Here is a 17,726-nt window from a genome sequence, read left to right as displayed (position 1 = left end):
AGCCTTAATTACTGCTATTCCGTCAAAAACTGCAACAATAAACATCACTTATAATTTAGATTATTGAACAGAGGCCTATACTTTACTTCTCTGCATAACCAAAACCTGGCCTACCACTGCTGTTCGTATGCTTTTTATGGTTTGCACGAGCAGGTGAGTTTTTTCACCCCATGCAAAAAAATGTAGGGGATGATGCACGTGTACGAGGCGGCGATGTAACTGGCCACTTCCAACATGAGGGACGACGTGTGAAAGTTAGTGGTGATGCGCAAGAGCAGGTGAGTCAACCAGCAGACCAAGAAAACACTGGCCACAGCCACCACACTTTTAGCCGCCCTCACTTGGATGTTCGAGCCGGGCTTTACTGAGCTCTGAGGTGGCCTTGGAAGAACCTCTTGCTGTCGGTTTGGAGCACGTGTTTCGGAAGACGGTCTTCTTGCTTGTGTGACAGCATCAGTGTCGTTCCTCTTCACGTCACTCCTGTTTTTACTTTTATTCTCAGAGAGTTCTGCATTGTGGCTTCTGACGCGCCGCTGGTTTTGAAGGAGAGTGATGACAATCTGCACACTGATGGTCACAATCCCAGCCAGTGGAAGAGCGTTTGCCAAGGTCAAATAGATAATTTCATACGTCTGTCCCGCTACGACGTCTGGAAAGTAATCCAGACAGTCGGCCTCGCTCTCGTTGGTTCCTTCCACTTTGACAAAGAAGAAGTGCGGTATGCTGAAGGCGACTGCCACGGTCCAGCTTCCAGCCAGCAGACACGCCACCAAACGCAGACCGTCCATGCGCGCAGGACCTCCGCCCCTTTTGAGCGAACCGACCAACTTCTGGTGCCAAAAAATGCTGATGAAGAAAGTGGAAAAGATGCTGCTGGTTTCAGACAAGTCGGCACTGAAACGGAACACGCCGCAGTAAGTCTCGCCCAGGAACCAGTTGCCCGCAAAGTCGGCCATAGTGTCCGGAAGATCTACCAGATAGTTGGTGATGAGGTTGGAGATGGCCAGGTTGATGAACAGGATCTCGTTGGTGCGCAAAGCAGAGGCATTTATTGGCAGGGAGCGTATCACCAGCCAGTTGTTCCCCACGACCCCAGCAAAGAACATGAGAGCTCTGATGAGGGATTCAATCACTTTCTCCGCATCCATTGCATCCAAACGACGCAGCTGCACTGATGGTTTGAGACATTTATATCCAGCAAGCCCTGACCACTCCTCTTTGTGCGCTTCTTCCGCTGGGACACAGGGCCAAATGTGTTTAATTGTGTTATTTAGGTTTCCCTGTGTCATTGGAAAGCTCCTCCTGGTTGTATTTTTCACCTTCAGACAAGCAGCCAAAGACATGATTTAAGAAAAGATAAGATAAGATAAGATATGCCTTTATTGTCCACACATGGGGAAATTTTGGTGTTACAACGCAGGTAAATACAGGGGGAAAGGACAGATAACTTATAGAAGAACTCTTATAAACAAAAACTCTTATTAACAAAACTCCTGTAAACAGGTCCTCTCATATCTTAATAGGGAATGAAGGGCAGAAAATAAAAATAAAGATAAAATAAGATAATAAAAATAAAAATAGCTGGCATAAGACAAATAATACTAATAATAATGGTAAAGTAAACACTCTTATTTACATCAGTTGTATGCACATGAATGACACTAACTTGCGTGTGAGTATCACAGTAATTGCACATGAAAAACTTGACTAAGAGTGCAATTTATGTTCATGATTTTGCCTGAATCCAAACTCAAATCGTGTGAATGCTTCTTACACTGTGCCAATTGAGCAATATCATATTAACGAGCAGATTTTATCAATGTTTTGTGACAAATTCTTTTTGTTTCTGTGTCACAGTTTTTTTCTAAAGCAGTGGAAGATTCACAAGTTATTGTGTTACTGTTAGTTATTTTCCAAAATGCTATGTACGGTAATTTGGGGCATACAGAGGATTTTCCCTATTATTATTATTATTATTATTATTATTATTATTATTATTATTATTATTATTATTATTCCTCCAGTGTACTTCTAGCCAACCTGTTAATGTGTCATAGAAATCACAATTTCTGATTTGCAGTTTAAATGTTTTCCAAACATCTAGAACTACAAACTTACAAATATGCAGTAACGCAGCAGCTACAAAAGTCATTGGATGTGTCACAATTTCTCTAATAAGAGTAAGTAATCATAGACATAAAGAAAGTATAGCTCTAACCACATTTTTGCACAAAACATCTATGGGTTGATGTATTTGTGTGAGGATTATGTTTAGGAAAATGTTGAAGTTTATGTCATGGTTCTATGGATGTTTTTCCTTAAGTAGAAGAGTATGGCTGTCCTGTTCGCCCTGGGAATAAACAACAGCTTTCAGTGGAGCATAAATGTTTTTAAGCTTGTGCATAGTCTCCTTTAGGGCCGTAACAGGTGGTGGTTATTGATAAGAGAGTTATGGTGGCATCTCTGACCTCTGACGGGGTCGTCTTCTGTCCTGATCACCATTGGGCACAGACTCAGCACACACTCACTTGAGCTGCTCTGTTTTACCTCATCATGAATCAAGAGACTGTTTTAATGACCTTAATTGAATATCGCTTTTCATTGATTAGTAGTTGTATTTCCATAGAGGCTAAAATGTTAACATAATTTTGTCCTATAATTTTCAGAAAACAATGCCTGCAGTTGGACAACTTGTTTTTTCTATTTCTTGTAATTACATTTTACTAGAATGTCCTACACTGATTCCTAATGTTATTATTTATTAGTAATAAATCTATTGTGATCATTTTGAATCTATTGTGATCATTTATCAGAGCTACCTTACATAAAGACAGGGACAGTTATTTGAGGGGTCCGAACTGGGTCCAGTGCCACTGGTTGCCAACTTTGTACAAATTTGCATCTAAAGTCATAACCTCAATGAAACAGACTTGACAAGGCAATTAGGCTATGTGTAAATTCCCTGTGAAAGAAACGAGCAGCCAAATGTGACTTTCTGTGATGATGAGCCCAACCACCACCATCTGGCCCTCTTCTATACAGTACATGTTAATAAAGATGCACTTTTGCCTGGATCTCAATGCGACATTTGTGTTGGTGAAAAAAGTTTGATCTCTGTTTAGTAAATTAACACTCACCAACATTGTAGTAAACACACTGCATGTGAATATAATACACTGTGAATATAATACACTCATGTCTATCGTTTGCGTGTGCGCGACGCTGCAGTTACGCGCTCTGACGCGCAGCTGCGCTAGACGCGTCCTGGCCTGTGTTTGGTCCAGGATGAATGTCCGCTGCCGCTGCCGCTGCTGCTGCTGCTGCGGACACTCACGGCACAGAGAGGCTCACAGCTGCTGGCGTCACCGAGCGACCTTATTTCACAAGTCTTAACATGGTTTTCTTTTGCGCGCTGTTCAAAGAAACATGGCGCAGTCACGGGCGCATCTCTGAGCGGACACTAGTTCTCAGCTGCTGGAGACGCGCATGAGGACAACATGCCAACAACCAGTGGCGCATACTCGCTCAAACCCAGCGCCTTCATCCCGGTGTGCACCGCTGCATGTCTCCTCTTTGGATCCACGTCCCTCTTCTTTGTCTTTACGTAAGTACTCAGCATTCAAATGCAATCCAAATCAGGCTGTTAGAGTAAATAGGCTATGGCTTCTTTTATTGCAAGTTCACCTCAGACATTTACTTTGGCTTTTCTTAACCAGCTCTCCGACGTATTTAATGTATAAATCATCTGCATAATTGTAAATAAGTGAGTGAAGCCCTCGTGCCTGGATGCTGTGGGCAGAGGAGGCTCTGTTTGCCCGGCACAGTGCCCAGGGCCAGGGCACCCTGTGGACACACTTAAGCACAGATAAGGGGATAAGCCCCTTGTAATCAAAATGTATGTAGGCCTACTGTCATTATTTTAGCTGATATACACACCTGTCACATTCAGAAAGTTATTTTACACTGACTTGAGGTTAGTCACTGTATTTATTGTGCTGCTTGAACAGTAAATCCAAGTTTAAAACTTATGCCATGAATGAATGGGCTTCCTAATTCGAGTTAATGCTTCTGTTCACACAAGACTTCTCCTCATCAGCTCGGTGTAGTCTACTGAACTTTGACCTTTAGGCGTATCTGCCCTACTTTCCTGCGTATTGTACAGCCGTGCATGTTTCCACTGGAAAATGACACCAGATTGGGAGTATGGGATTAAAATCCTCTGGCCGGTGTGATGGTGATCCCCATCTGGGAAACACTGGACAAAAACCTGATTCTATGGACCATATTGTGTTACTGACTTGTAACCAGCCACAATTGTTCCATTCTGAATTTATTTCCCATTAAAATCCTCACCGTGTTTGTAGTACAATACATCGATGACATTTAAAATACATTATATTGTATAGAATTATCATTGTAATTAGAGTTTACGGTAGACAATAGTACATTAAAGCATGTTATGTTGTTTGTAGAGTATTATTAATTGTGTCAATCTTTTTACTATATATATATATATTTTTTGAATGAAAATAATACAAATTGAGTTTGAAATTGTAGTATTATGCAAACACTCCTATGTACAGTATTTTCGCTGCTTAGATTTAAAGTCTAGTCTTTAAGGAACGTTTAAAATACTCCATTAGGGAAAAGTGAAAGCAAAATCAATGACTGCTAATGTGATGGGCACAGAGGACATTACTTAATTGGGAGCTCAGTGCGAAACCAGCAGAACCAGGGCAGTGTGCATGATAAATAGGTTAACCATAAAGACATGAATTAGCTTCTTGTGGGACCAGTGGTGGAACTGGGATTGAATGACCTAAAAACTAAAACTCCAGCAAACACAAAGACTTTAACCACAAAATGTATTTGATTTGAACATGAATAAAAGACATAACTTTGTTGTGCAGACTCAGATGAATGAAGTTGTAATTTGGTCTTTCAGTGTTCATTCTGCTGTTGACACATTTGGCCTTTTGTTTCTCTGCCAGTTCCTCCCTTTGTCCTCTGACCTTTATTGTTCCATTTTGAAGAGGGAAGCGCCCAAACATTTTGGTAACCTAAGGCTGAAGAGCTCTGCAGAAATATTGTGCATCGATGAACAAGTCTTATTGTTTTTTTAACCAATTAAACTGTTTTAAATTAAAACAGGATCATTTTAATGAATACTGCATAAAATAAATATAGTTGGCATATGTTTACTTGAACTTTTGAGGGCCCCTTCTTACGTTTGTGACCTTGTATTGTAGTATTCTCTAATCTATACTGAAAAATAGACTCTGATAAACTCCATTTTTGTAAAACCATTGCATTAAAGTATAAAACATTTGCTTGAATATCAAAGCTGGAAGTGTTGCTGTATCGTGTCACCTGACCTGTGTCTGTTCCACTGACACACTGTGAGACGAGCGCTGGAGGCAGACTTCAAAGTATCATAATGTTAGATGTTGTATGTTATTTCAACTCTGCCTGGGCCTTTCATGTGTAACTAACACTTTTTAAAGTTTCTACAGTTTCTATTGACGGTAACTCAAATTCCATTGCACACTATTGCAGATGATCCTATTTAAACCAAAAAAATGAACTAACTTTTTCGTCATGTTATTCATTCATATTTGATTTATTTGCATAATTCTCACAGTGAATTGCTGAAGGTAATTGTAGGGCAATAATTTTGAACTCAGATTAGTTGCAAAGGAAATGAGTTACAAATCGCCCTGAAAATCCCAGTTTACTGCTTATTGTAAGTGATCAGCTGTAATAGTTTAAGCATGTCAGACGTTACCATGTTCAAAAGGAATTTTGACACAAATCCTCAAGGTGGATCATGTTGTCTCCTTAATCTTTTTGTAAAGATCACTGAATTATCTTGAAGTCCATGGGAAAAATCTATTCATGTTTCCATATTTGTTCGCACACAGTGAAAACTCATAACAGGCCAGTCTGTGGTGGGATGTGTTGTCTGGACTCTTTTAGTATCTAATGTGAAGATTCGCTGGGCCCTGGACTGGCAGAAATAGTCTGTAATCCAGAGTTCATAATCCAGGGATTACTGGGTTTGCATCTGGCATGGCATCATCAGGGGGGCCCCTCCCCCATGGCCTAAACCCAGTCAGGTTTAGGGATTGGAGCTCCACACGCAAAAAGAGTGACTCTTAATGGTAATAGTAGTTTTGATTTGGTCAGTTGAGGTTATGGCAGCAGGCTTTGGACATTTTCTAAATTATTTTTTTTTTAATTTCGGTCAGCAATTTCATTGGTGAAGCTTGTTTGAACATAAAGTGAAACATGACCATACTGTTTATGTAGGTTACACATGTGGCTCAATCAAACCCTGTTAATATAATCCAGGAAATCTTTTTCTCTCAGTCAGCACAACCTGATTAAACTGCCCCTCCTGCAACTCTGTGATACTAGAACATTCTTTATTAACTATGGTAGTTTTATACAAACCATACATTTATGCAGAAAGCATAGATCATTTTAAATACAATGGATGGAGAAATTATGAAATAAGGATATTGGAGCTAAAATCCATCTTTTACAAACTTTTCAACTGTATTTATTTCCCTTTTGGAATTATTTCACTTTTGAAGCTAATTTCCCTCCGCTGTCCCAAGGAGGTGACGGCCAAAAGGAAAAAAAAGAAAAAAATCAATGTAAGAATACGAGCCCACATTATTGCACAATCCACTCACTGCACTGTCCACATTCATGCACAAGGGGACGTTTGGTTTTCATTTGAGCTTTAAAAGAACTGAACAGAGGACATTATCTCAGTGTTGGCTAAAGACTGTTCCACAGATTCACACCTCGGGACAGACAACACAGGCAGACCAAAGGTCTGTGAAGTATCACTTATGGTACTTTCTGAACTATATTTACATTTAACACACTCCTTCAACCGCAATGATGAGAGTGTAAACCTTAAAAATCAGACAGAAGGTTTATCATGTTACTGATGTCCAATAAGGTAAGGTAAGGTAACTTTATTTGTACCCAAGGGTAGATTTGGTTGCAGGTAAAAAGAGTGGGCTGCTCACACACACATAGACAACATGAATGACATTGACAGAAAACGGGCAGTAACACAACAGAGACGACTAGTGCTCCAGACATAGAGACATGGATAAAAAGTATACAAACAGTTAATAGTGTCAGAATACAGCGGATAAAATACAGAGTAAAAGCTCATAGATACAAAAAATAATAAATAGATAAATAGGTTAAGAGGGATGTGCAGTCTGGCTATTTAGTATTTTAATAGCTGAGGGAACAAAACTGCCCCTGTATCTCTTCGTTTTGCACAGAGGCATTATGTATCTGCGGCCTGATGGAAGAAGCTGAAATTCAGCATTTAGTGGATGGGATCGGTCTTCTAAGATGGACCCAACGAGCCTCTGTAGCTTTCTAGTGAGGAGGGAGTTTTTGTGTTTTCCAACCATGGCTGTGATTGTGGGTTTTTAACCCTCTTTTGTAAAGATCCTCATGGTTTTAACTGAATGTTGTGGAAGATAGTGGTGGTGATGATAGTGGAGTAGTTACTAGTGGTGCCCGGTGGTGGAGTGGATATGGCCCAGCACATGTATGTCAGGCTCCACGTGCAGCCGTCCGCAGTGTCGTGAGTTTGAATCCTGACTCTGACAATCTACTGCATGTCCTCCCTTCTCTCTCAGGGAGAACCTACGGGCAACAAAAAAGTACTCAGTATTAATTTTTCACGTGTTCTTACACAAAATAAAATGTTCTACTTATTTACTGTTTTGTTAATAATCTTCAATAACTAACTACCGTTATTGTAACTATACCATTTATTACAGAATGAAATGTTGAGCATTTGACTATAAATTCATGTTTTCTACCATCATTCAATCATTATATGTAGCTTTTGGAAACGTAATTAATTCAAACCAAAGATCTTTCAAGACATCAATCTCATGTGACTTCTCACAGCTATTTAATCTATATTTCAGTGCCATTTGACCTTTGATGTTTGATTTCTTATAATTAATTATGCTTTAACAACCTTGCTCAGTGGAGAGGGCTGTCCTGGCCTTACATAAAGTCTGCTGCAGCTCCTGTGCTCCCTGTGGCTAAATCCCCTGTGTGACTAATCTTGAACAGCAAACAATCACTTTTGAGATCTTCCGCCCTTATTGCAATAAATGAGATAATAATATTCCTCTCTAGCTTTGTGTTGGAGTTGATTTGTGTTTACCAAAACCTTTAAGGATTTCTGATGAGGATAACGTTGTCATTTTAAGTCAAAGTACACGCTGAAACATGTTGTGTGTGTGTGTGTGTGTAGATGTCCGTGGCTGGCCGTGACCGTCTCCCCCGCTGTTCCACCATGCTCCGCTGTCGTCTTCCTGTTTGTGCTGGCCAATTTCACCATGGCGACTTTCATGGATGCCGGCGTGCTTCCCATAGGTACAGTATGTGCCCAAACTGTACGTCACAGTGAGTTATACATCTAAGTATTGTCATTTTGTGTGTCACGCTTTAGCTAACGAAGATGAAGACAAGGAGGAGGAGTTTCGTGCGCCGCTGTACAAAAACGTGGATGTGAACGGTGTCCAGGTCCGGATGAAGTGGTGCGGCTCATGTCATTTCTACAGACCGCCGCGGTGTTCCCACTGCAGTGTCTGTGATCACTGTGTGGAGGTCAGTGTCAAAAAGCAGGACACATGCTACTGTGTCTAAAGTCATGTTAAGTCCCTTTCATTCAGATCCACGCTCGTCTCACGGTCGAATCTGCTTCTCTCTAAACCAACAAACTCACACAAATAGCTGTGTATTGTAGTTTAATACAACTTGATTCTGTTTAAACAATGAAAAAAGTGTTGTAAAAAATTAAATCAAATGCTCTTCAAATTGCGTTTAAAAAGTAAACATTTATAACTAGTGTTTTTCCCTGTGTACTTTTTACTTTTACTTAAAGTGCATATGACAGGTGCTCATTTTTAAAATATGAATACTTAGTTTATTGGGATAGTCCCTGGTGTCGCTATTCATCACAGTTTTACATCAGTCAAAATTCCATTTGTGAAGAAAAATGGAAGTAGCGTTGAGCTATGCAACGCAATCCCTCTGTGATGTCATCAATGAGCGACGTTCATCAAAAATGCCGGGACGATTTACACACAGCTGATAGTTTAGTTTAAACAATAATTTAACAAAATAAAGGTGATACATTTTGTTATTATTTGTCAAAATCATGACTATTGTTTAATTTATTTGGATCTTGGCTCTTAAAATATGACAGCTAGGTTTATGTCACATATGCTGCTCATGTCCAACCAGGAAGTAACATTACAAACATCACCAAAATTGTCAGACCGTGGAAAAAAGACAACATTTTTAATAAAATCTTGAATCTGATCATGTTCACTAGGTTTATATGAAATGTCTAGTCCAACATGTCATATGCACGTTAAAGTAAAATTACGGCAGCAGCGCTTGAACTCACTGTACATGAACTCTTTCCACCACTGACTGCGCCTGTGTGAAGGTCGTATACATCTCTATTTTCCTCAGGACTTTGACCATCACTGTCCGTGGGTGAACAACTGCATTGGGAGGAGGAACTACCGTTACTTCTTCTTCTTTCTCTTGTCACTGACGCTTCATATGGTTGCCGTGTTGACCTTTGGCCTCATATACATCCTGAACCACACAGATGAGTTGTGGGAGCTGCACTGCGCCGTCACGTATCCTTTGTGCTCTGTCTATATACATTATTTTTTTGTACTTTTCTCACATTGCGTTACTCTGTATTTTCCTCAGCAGTGGTCACAGTTTGGCGGTGGTCAGTATTTCAGGACTGTTTCTCATTCCTGTCTTGGGACTCTCAGGTTTCCACTTGTACTTGGTGTCCAGGGGCCGCACGACCAATGAACAGGTTCGATTCAAGCCCCTCTTCACGTTCATCTTGTTTTACATTTTGAAATGGACAAATTGCTTTTTATGTACACACTCATCACTTTCTGAGAACCATAGTCTTCCCAATAGCAGGAATTTAAAACCACATAGCAACTAATCATGACTAGTCAACCATAAAAAAAATAATTCTAGTATTTTTTGATCATCCTAATTGTTATCTGGACTGTACAGACATCAAAACACATACAAAAAGACAGTTTTTATAACAAAGACGGGTATTATTAAATTTTTCTCAAAAAAGATTTAACAATTGCAGATTTTTATCAATAATATATACTGGTAGGGTTTGTAAATATTTATCTAGAAGCCTACAATCACCATATTTCAACCTTTATTTGCTTGGTAATAGATAATTATTGTATGATAAGTTGATTGATCAAAAAAATAATCAGTGACTAGCCGACTTCTGAAATAATAGTTGCAGCCCATCCCAACCATGTCATCAGTTAAACTATGATGACATAAAATTAAAATAATGAAAATAAAACATTATGGCATAATTACGACTACAATGATTTGTGGTCATATCTTTGGGACAATTTGTTTTCCGTTTGTCTCAATAAAGACAAATTAAAATGACCCTCAATATTAAATTTGATCAAATTAAGCAATACGGAGTTTTAACAATTGCCATTTAACACAAAATATAGTCAAATGTTTTTCTTCCTCAAGTCTAAACCCCTTGCTCTTACTGACAGAGACAAGGCTGCATCTGAATCTTGATCATAATGTGATCAACCGCACAGCCGTAACTGGAATTGTACTTGACGTTTTCCTCATAGAAGTTTGTGTTCCGTACAAAACATTGAAGAGAATATTTCATCTCATTTGATCATTCCTCTTTCTCTATAATTACATGTTCAAAAATAAAAAAGTATGTCGACACTTGTGACTGTAATGTTATTTAAGAGGGTCTTGTTGAGCAGCACAAATCTAACTAAATCTGTTTTTTTATGGTCAGACTGTGTGAAAACAAAGCTCATATCACAGTCTAATTTGTGTAACAGAGCTTCAGGAAGAGCCAGTTTACTTTACTTTACTTTACACCACCAATAAAGGTTGATTAAGTTCTCAAGTGAAAAACACAGATCAATTGTAATGCGATTTTCAACTTCGACAACACGCTGTACTCAGATAAACCATCGACTGTTGTCGATGACTGTTCCGTTTGTGTTTGCCTGCAGTTTTTATGAGTGTTTATAAAAGTGTGGGCAGTGGATAAATGGATAAAGTGCAGATTCATGATTGCGGTTCATTTATATCTCCCCCAGGTAACGGGCAAGTTTCAGGGCGGAGTAAATCCTTTCACCAGAGGCTGTTGTAAAAATCTGGAGTATTTGGTTTGCAGCCCCATCTCGCCACAGTAAGAATGACAACAAACGTCTGTCTTGTGCCGTGACGTGCCTCTCGCTCACACGACAATCTGTCCTAGATACACCGCAAGAGCGTTTAAGAAACCACCCTGTCCCGTTCAGCCGCCGTTCCTGCGGCCGCAGATCGACCGGCAGTTTCCCGTAAAACCCAAGGACAACGGGACGCAGAGTCGAGATGTGCTGAAAAATGTACGAGGAGGGTTGTCACATTTCCTCAACGCAATTAAGAGTTCTCCCTGCGGCTGTTTTTGTACACGCTGTAATCTCATGTCTCTGCGGCGCTGTTGTGTTTTCCACTAGTGTTCGCCATCGTCAGGAGCGGTCGAGCTGTCGGACCTAAAACAAACAAAGCCTCCACCTCCACTTCCTCCCAAACCGGAGCACGGCCTCCTCAAGAGCCATTTGGCGGCTTTAGACAGTACGGGTTATGTTCTCACGTCAATGTCTAGACGTTCGGCATTAGTGGTAATTTACTCATTTCACTGTCTGTTTTCAGAGATGGGACACCACACAAAATCCATCATCCCCGTGTCCATCCCCACTGTCCCACAGCTGCGCCCAGTTTTGGAGGCCATTTCCAGAGGATCTTCACCCCTTCCCCCGGGACAGGTAATGTAGGACCGTATTTGACTGACTTATAGGTACAGTATGTCGCCTGCGCTCTTAAATATGCTTTACGATCTTACAAACTGTTCCTTTTAATGTGCAAGCGTTTGATAAATAACAGTGAGTGAATAGTGAGTCGTTTAGTTGATTAATTGGTCTTGGTTTTATTAGTGGACAAATTATTTTATTGGGATTGTGGATTTGGGACTTGGGTTAGGGTGGAGTGAGCTAGTTTGTGATTTGTGAGTTTAGTCTGCCGTGTTACAGGTAAAATATGCAATAGCAGTATGAGTATTTGTAATTGCGATGCTTTTTTTTGCTTGTTTCAGTGCAGTTTGGGTCAGGTACAAGGTTTGTTCATAGAAATGCTTGTTAGTTTTGAGAGCTTTTTTGTTGTTGTTGAAGTGTCACTCTTAGCTTGGTTTTGCCTCTGTAAAGTTTAGATTATTTCAAAAGGATCAACCTTAATGGTGCCCCTTAATGTCAGGGGTTCCTAAACTTTTCAGACCGGGACCACCACAGCAAAATGAAAATAATACCGGTTCAAGTGCCAAAAAGTGTCAAATCAGTTGTGGTAGTCGTTTGTGTCACTGTTTTCAAGTATAAAGAAGGTTCTTCTTCTTCTTTGGTGTTTTATGGTGGTTGGTATCCAAGTGTTACATTACCGCCACCTACTGCAGTTGTACGTTTTACTAATCCACGTTCTTGGTGCTTCGCGGTGCTGCTCAAAATCATCTCGTGACCCCCATGAACAACTGCACTATGTAACATCTGGTGTAGGCTCCGCCCCCTGCTTTTCTCCATGGAGACCTTTGTTGCTTCATCTGGAATGTTCCGTCGTATGGTATTAAACTCATCTATCTCCATGGAGACAAGCAGGAGACACAACCGGGCCAAGTTACAGTTCAGGTCTGTGCTTTTGAAGATATTCATGAGCAATAACAAACACCTGCAATGGAATAATTGCAACATACATTTGTGCCATACTGTGGACCATTTCAGGCAAAGTGATCAAATCTCCATGGAAACAAGCTGGTAGTGGAACTCTCAACAGGAAAGTTATATAGTTCTTCTTTAAATATAAAAAAAAATGGATGATATCGCAATTGTTGTTTCAGGGATGTGCAAAATGAGAAAATTGTGTGTATAAATATATATAAAATAAAACTATTTAAAATTACTCCAAAAAGTGTAATGACCCTAAATAACCCTAAACAGATTAAATACTAAAAACAACTGGCCTCAATGTTTATCTGCACTGATCTGTTAAATGTTGTGTTTTCATGAATGTTGGGCTTATAATATACATGTTTAAAGATAAAGATAAAAGAAATGTATCACATGATGTAGTTTGTCCACGTATGTGTGTGGCATCGTAAAAGACCAACATTTGTGCCAGAACCATTTGGAAAATGCGCAAATTTCATTTTTGACACAAATTTGGCACTGACTCAATTTCATTTTATGGTCCATTCACATTTTGTGTAATACTTGGACTGAAAAGACATTTACAGGCATATTCTAGCCCTTTCCTGATGCATTGTTAAAATACTGCCTGGATATTGTCATTGAAACGTCACAAAGGCGCCGGTCCAGCTGGCAGCCCGGTGCAACGCTCCGCTCTTTTTTCCCACTTTTTTGACACTTATTGTGCTTTATCTTTTGTATTTTGTAAATATTTTTTCTACTTTAGTTGTACGATCGGGACACGCGCTGGAATCGCTTTAATTCAACTTCTTTCGACTTTATTCGGCTGGATTATTGAGTGTTTTTTGTCGTGTCGTTGCGATGTGCGCTAGCTCCGAGCTAGCCGCCCCGGCCCCATCGCGCCCCCCGGCCACCGCCGCTGGTGCGCGTTTATACAAAGGAGGAACTCATGAAACTGAGGGGGAAACCATCGTCTTACCCGGAGATCGTCACGTTATCCCGGCGGACATCCTAATTTTCCCCCTCCATCCCTTGTTGGGAAATGGGAGGTTTTGTCTATAGGAGTTTTTGTTTATAAGAGTTCTTCTATTAAGAGTGTTTTTTAAACTTCCTATATTCTGTTATCTGTCCTTTTCCTCTGTATCTACCTGCGTTGTATCAATGAAATTTCCCCATGTGTGGACAATAAAGGAATATCTTATCTTATCTTAAATCGTGCAAAAACATGTCAAAAACGTAATGTGTTTTTGTCAACATAGCCTATGCCTAATTTCAGCTTGTATTTTCCTCTCTCTTGTAGTTGTTGAAGATCTCCGAGCAGCAGACAAACGGCCGAAGTCCCGAGAGGTCCCGAGAAAGCCCAGTGAAAGCCGCACAGCCAGGTCACATGGCACACAGCAGCCTGCACACCAGCGCCCCGCCAGGTTCACTTCCCCTCAGCTCTCTGACTCTCAACTCACGCTCTCTCACTCTCAAACACAACAGTCGCCACAGCGGCAAATCCCAGCTGCCGGGTTTTGACCCCATGGGCTCAAACCCACATCCGGGCCTCATGTCGCCGTCAGGTCTCTACCCCAACCACAGCAGCCTCTCCTACGACAACCTGATGAAATCGCCCGACGCCCAGACGCTGGCTCAACGAGGGAACGCCACCGTGAGCTACCACCCGCACTTCATGACCCTAGCCCCCGACGGGACGCTCGTGCAGAATTTCCCGCCGCCGCACGCCTACAGCCCCGTCTTCATGGGTGTGGCGCGACAGTCTCCGCAGCCCAGAGACCCCTCGCCGTCTCTGCAGGGTCTCAGCTCCCGGGACCCCTCGCCATCGTTCGCGGGTTTCGTCCAGAGAGACTCCTCGCCATTGTTCGCGGGTTTCGTCCAGAGGGACTCCTCGCCCTCGTTTCCCGGTCTCGTGCCGAGGGACCTGGCGACTCAGAGCATCGCCACTCGAGACGTCCCCCCGCCGTCTGCGGCCGCGCGCTACGACAACTTCTCGAAAACGATCATGGCGTCCTTTCACGAGAGGCGGGACATGGAGGAGCGGGACAGGATGTTCCGGCTGCACGGCAGACCTCAGCCTCTCATCGGCGCAGAGATGGGGATTTATGACATCCCGAGTAGAAGAAGTCTCCCACCAGAAAATTTTCGACAAATGCAAGGCTCTCGCGGGCCTACGCCTCCTGCATATGGGTCCAGGGAGTTCCTTATGAGTACTGGTATCTTGGGCTACGGCGTTAGGAACTCTCCACTCTCCAGTTCTTCCACTTCATCGCTGACCCGTGGTGCTAGGACCTCCACGTCGCCTCTTCAGAGCAGCAGCAGCAGTAGCCTGCAAACCAAAGGGAGGACATCGTCTCCTTTGTTTGGACCGACTGAAAGACAGATTCAGGCACTGCCCACCGCCACAGCCACACTTCCCCCCCGCATGCCTTCCCTCTCCTCTGCCCCGTCATATGCTACATATGCCACGACTAAACGCTCCTCGCTCACATATGCCCCTGAGCATAAAGACTCCTCTTCTTCTGTAACCCTCAAATGAAAGGGCTCCATGCTTCTGGTGTGAATGAATCATCTATGCAGCGTTAATCTCAGCCCTCACAGCGTCCTAAGTCTGTGCTGACAAGTGGACATTTGGGGTTTGCATATGTAGCCGGAGAGTGACGGGCGAACGATGAATTGACTAAATAAAAACTTAGCAATATCGATGCACATATGGGCTGAGCTCAAAGGGTTTCTCAGGATGTTTTCCCTGTTACAGAGGGGTCCATGAACTATAATTCAGAAGAGCTATTCACATGAACCGTTTGTATTTGTTTTGTACTTTTGTGACATTGTTATACTTTACATAAACACATTATTTACTTTGTCTTGCTTCTGAAAAACCCTGTTTGACATTTTTTTGGAGTAGTTTATATATATAATAAAATCATTTTGTAATTTTATGTTGTCTTTTATGAATGTTGAGTCACAAAACAATCAATAGCAATTCAAGCAAGGTATTTTATTAATATTTTTATAAATAAATATTTTATACTAAGGGCAATGTATATTTTTATATGGGAGGATCAGACCCCATTTCTTTTTCTATTATTTATAAATGACGCCCTCTAGTGAGTAGATGCAGTAGTTGTTGAGCAGGGTGCTATAGAAGGAAATGCTAGTATAGTTTTGCTCTTCCACATGTATTGTATGTGTGTTTTATTTTTGTTCTAAATCATGAAATTCTTACTAAGTTTGCTTCTGAATAAAAAATAGTTGTCACTGTCCTTCCATTAACTATTCTCATCATTCATCCGCCTATTTTGACATTTAATTTTGTTTTCTATTTTGACCGTGATATTTCTAACAAAAGATGCTTGATTGCCTTAATTAAACCAAGACAAACAATCCCACACTTTTGTCAAGACCATAAATGTCACTGAGGCTTAACATTTTGAAGTGAGTTATTGTTGTATTTCTGCTTTGAGAACAAGGGAACCAGCGGTATAAAAGCTGGATAGGCCAGGATCACATAAATCTAGCCGAGATTTACTGCGTTGTTCAATAGGAGACGGGGCTTGTATAAGCTCACTGGGGTGTAAAATCAAGTTAAAAATGAGACAACAGAAGCTTTGAAGAAAAAAAGAGTCTTGTTTGTGCCACGGAGCAACAAGCTGAATAAACAACACACTTGACTGCTTTACAGAGTGGTATTCCCTGACACCATAACAAAGAATCACATTAGTCTCCTGTTGGCTTTGATGACAACAGCACTCAATTCATCTGAGAGACATTCGAAAGTGTGTTTGACCTAAAACTACAAAGGAACAAGAAAGAGAAGCAGTTTACACACTTATTTACTGTTGAAATGGCTGAGAATCATGCCTTACAAGACCTGGATCTGACACCAGCACAACAAAACGGCACATTTGTAGACTGACAGCTTTTTACCATGTTCCCTCATTATTAGTTCTCATGGAGTTGTATTTTGTGTATTTTTTGTGTATGAGCAATTCTTTTTCATCCTGCATGTGAGACTTGAGTGCTCATTAAATACGTGTTGTCATCTACCATCAACCCATTACGCTCTACTTACCGGTATTTGCGTAATTAAGAAAAAATGAGTCGTTTTAGGTCAGTAATGAGGTTTACAATGTACAAAATGTGAAATGGTGATCTACGTAATTATTTTGTTACAGTTTAATGCTAAATACCTGGAGGGACAGTTGCCACATTACGTCTCTTACATTTGCTGCATTTCACAGTCAATCGTCTGTCCAAAACGACAGTATTTTCCGGACTATAAGTCGCACAAGCCAAAAAATGCATAATAGAGAAGAAAAAAACATATATAAGTTGCACTGGTGTATGAAATGTGTGAAAATAACGAATAATATCACATATAAGTCGCTCCGGAGTATGTGTATAAGTATATAAGTATAAATATAAGTTTACGTCGCACCCCGGCCAAAACTATGAAAAAAGGTGCGACTTATAGTCCGGAAAATACAATAAGGTGAAGTAGTTGATTTCACGACAGATTCAATGTAAATTCAAACCATGCTGCCAACGCATCCACATATTTCCTCTTTTCGAATCAAAAATAAAGTATTAGTTGAGGTTTCATTATCAGCCAAATGTGAAATGTCTGTAACATGATTCACAAAAGTGCGCTATAAACAATACACGCGGTATTTAAATGTTGCATATCTTCAAAAGAGCATCCACAATTCCATCCAAACTTCGACATATTAACCCCCCTCTAAATATGTTTATATTTTTATATTTGTATCTACCTTTGTGATTTCCCCCCCGTTTTTTGTTTTTTTGATAGTTAAAAAACAACCAACCAACCAACCAAACAAACAAACAAACAAACAGGGCAGGTCCAGAGAAAAA

General features: G+C 40.8%; 2 protein-coding genes across 2 annotated transcripts; one reads left to right on the top strand and one right to left on the bottom strand.

The window, feature by feature from the left end:
• Nucleotides 1–127: 127 nt before the first annotated feature.
• On the bottom strand, nt 128–1,251 carry ora5 (olfactory receptor class A related 5). The gene has a single exon (XM_072453052.1). It carries the CDS (start codon nt 1,146–1,148, stop codon nt 135–137), a length of 1,014 nt encoding a protein of 337 aa, XP_072309153.1. The 5' UTR covers nt 1,149–1,251; the 3' UTR covers nt 128–134.
• Nucleotides 1,252–3,216: 1,965 nt separating this feature from the next.
• Nucleotides 3,217–15,790, top strand: zdhhc8a (zDHHC palmitoyltransferase 8a). Its single transcript, XM_072453051.1, has 10 exons — nt 3,217–3,604; nt 8,309–8,430; nt 8,507–8,664; nt 9,538–9,710; nt 9,799–9,901; nt 11,214–11,305; nt 11,375–11,504; nt 11,616–11,733; nt 11,812–11,924; nt 14,149–15,790. The coding sequence occupies exons 1-10, from the start codon at nt 3,498–3,500 to the stop codon at nt 15,385–15,387; spliced, it is 2,355 nt and encodes a 784-aa protein (XP_072309152.1). The 5' UTR covers nt 3,217–3,497; the 3' UTR covers nt 15,388–15,790.
• Nucleotides 15,791–17,726: the final 1,936 nt, after the last annotated feature.

This window comes from Eucyclogobius newberryi, unplaced genomic scaffold (assembly GCF_026437365.1).
Source record: "Eucyclogobius newberryi isolate DKJ021-1_F unplaced genomic scaffold, fEucNew1.0.hap1 SCAF_2, whole genome shotgun sequence".
In the NCBI taxonomy this organism is placed as follows: domain Eukaryota; kingdom Metazoa; phylum Chordata; class Actinopteri; order Gobiiformes; family Gobiidae; genus Eucyclogobius; species Eucyclogobius newberryi.
Note: the sequence above shows the minus strand (reverse complement) of the source record. Positions and strands in the feature narration are given on the sequence as shown.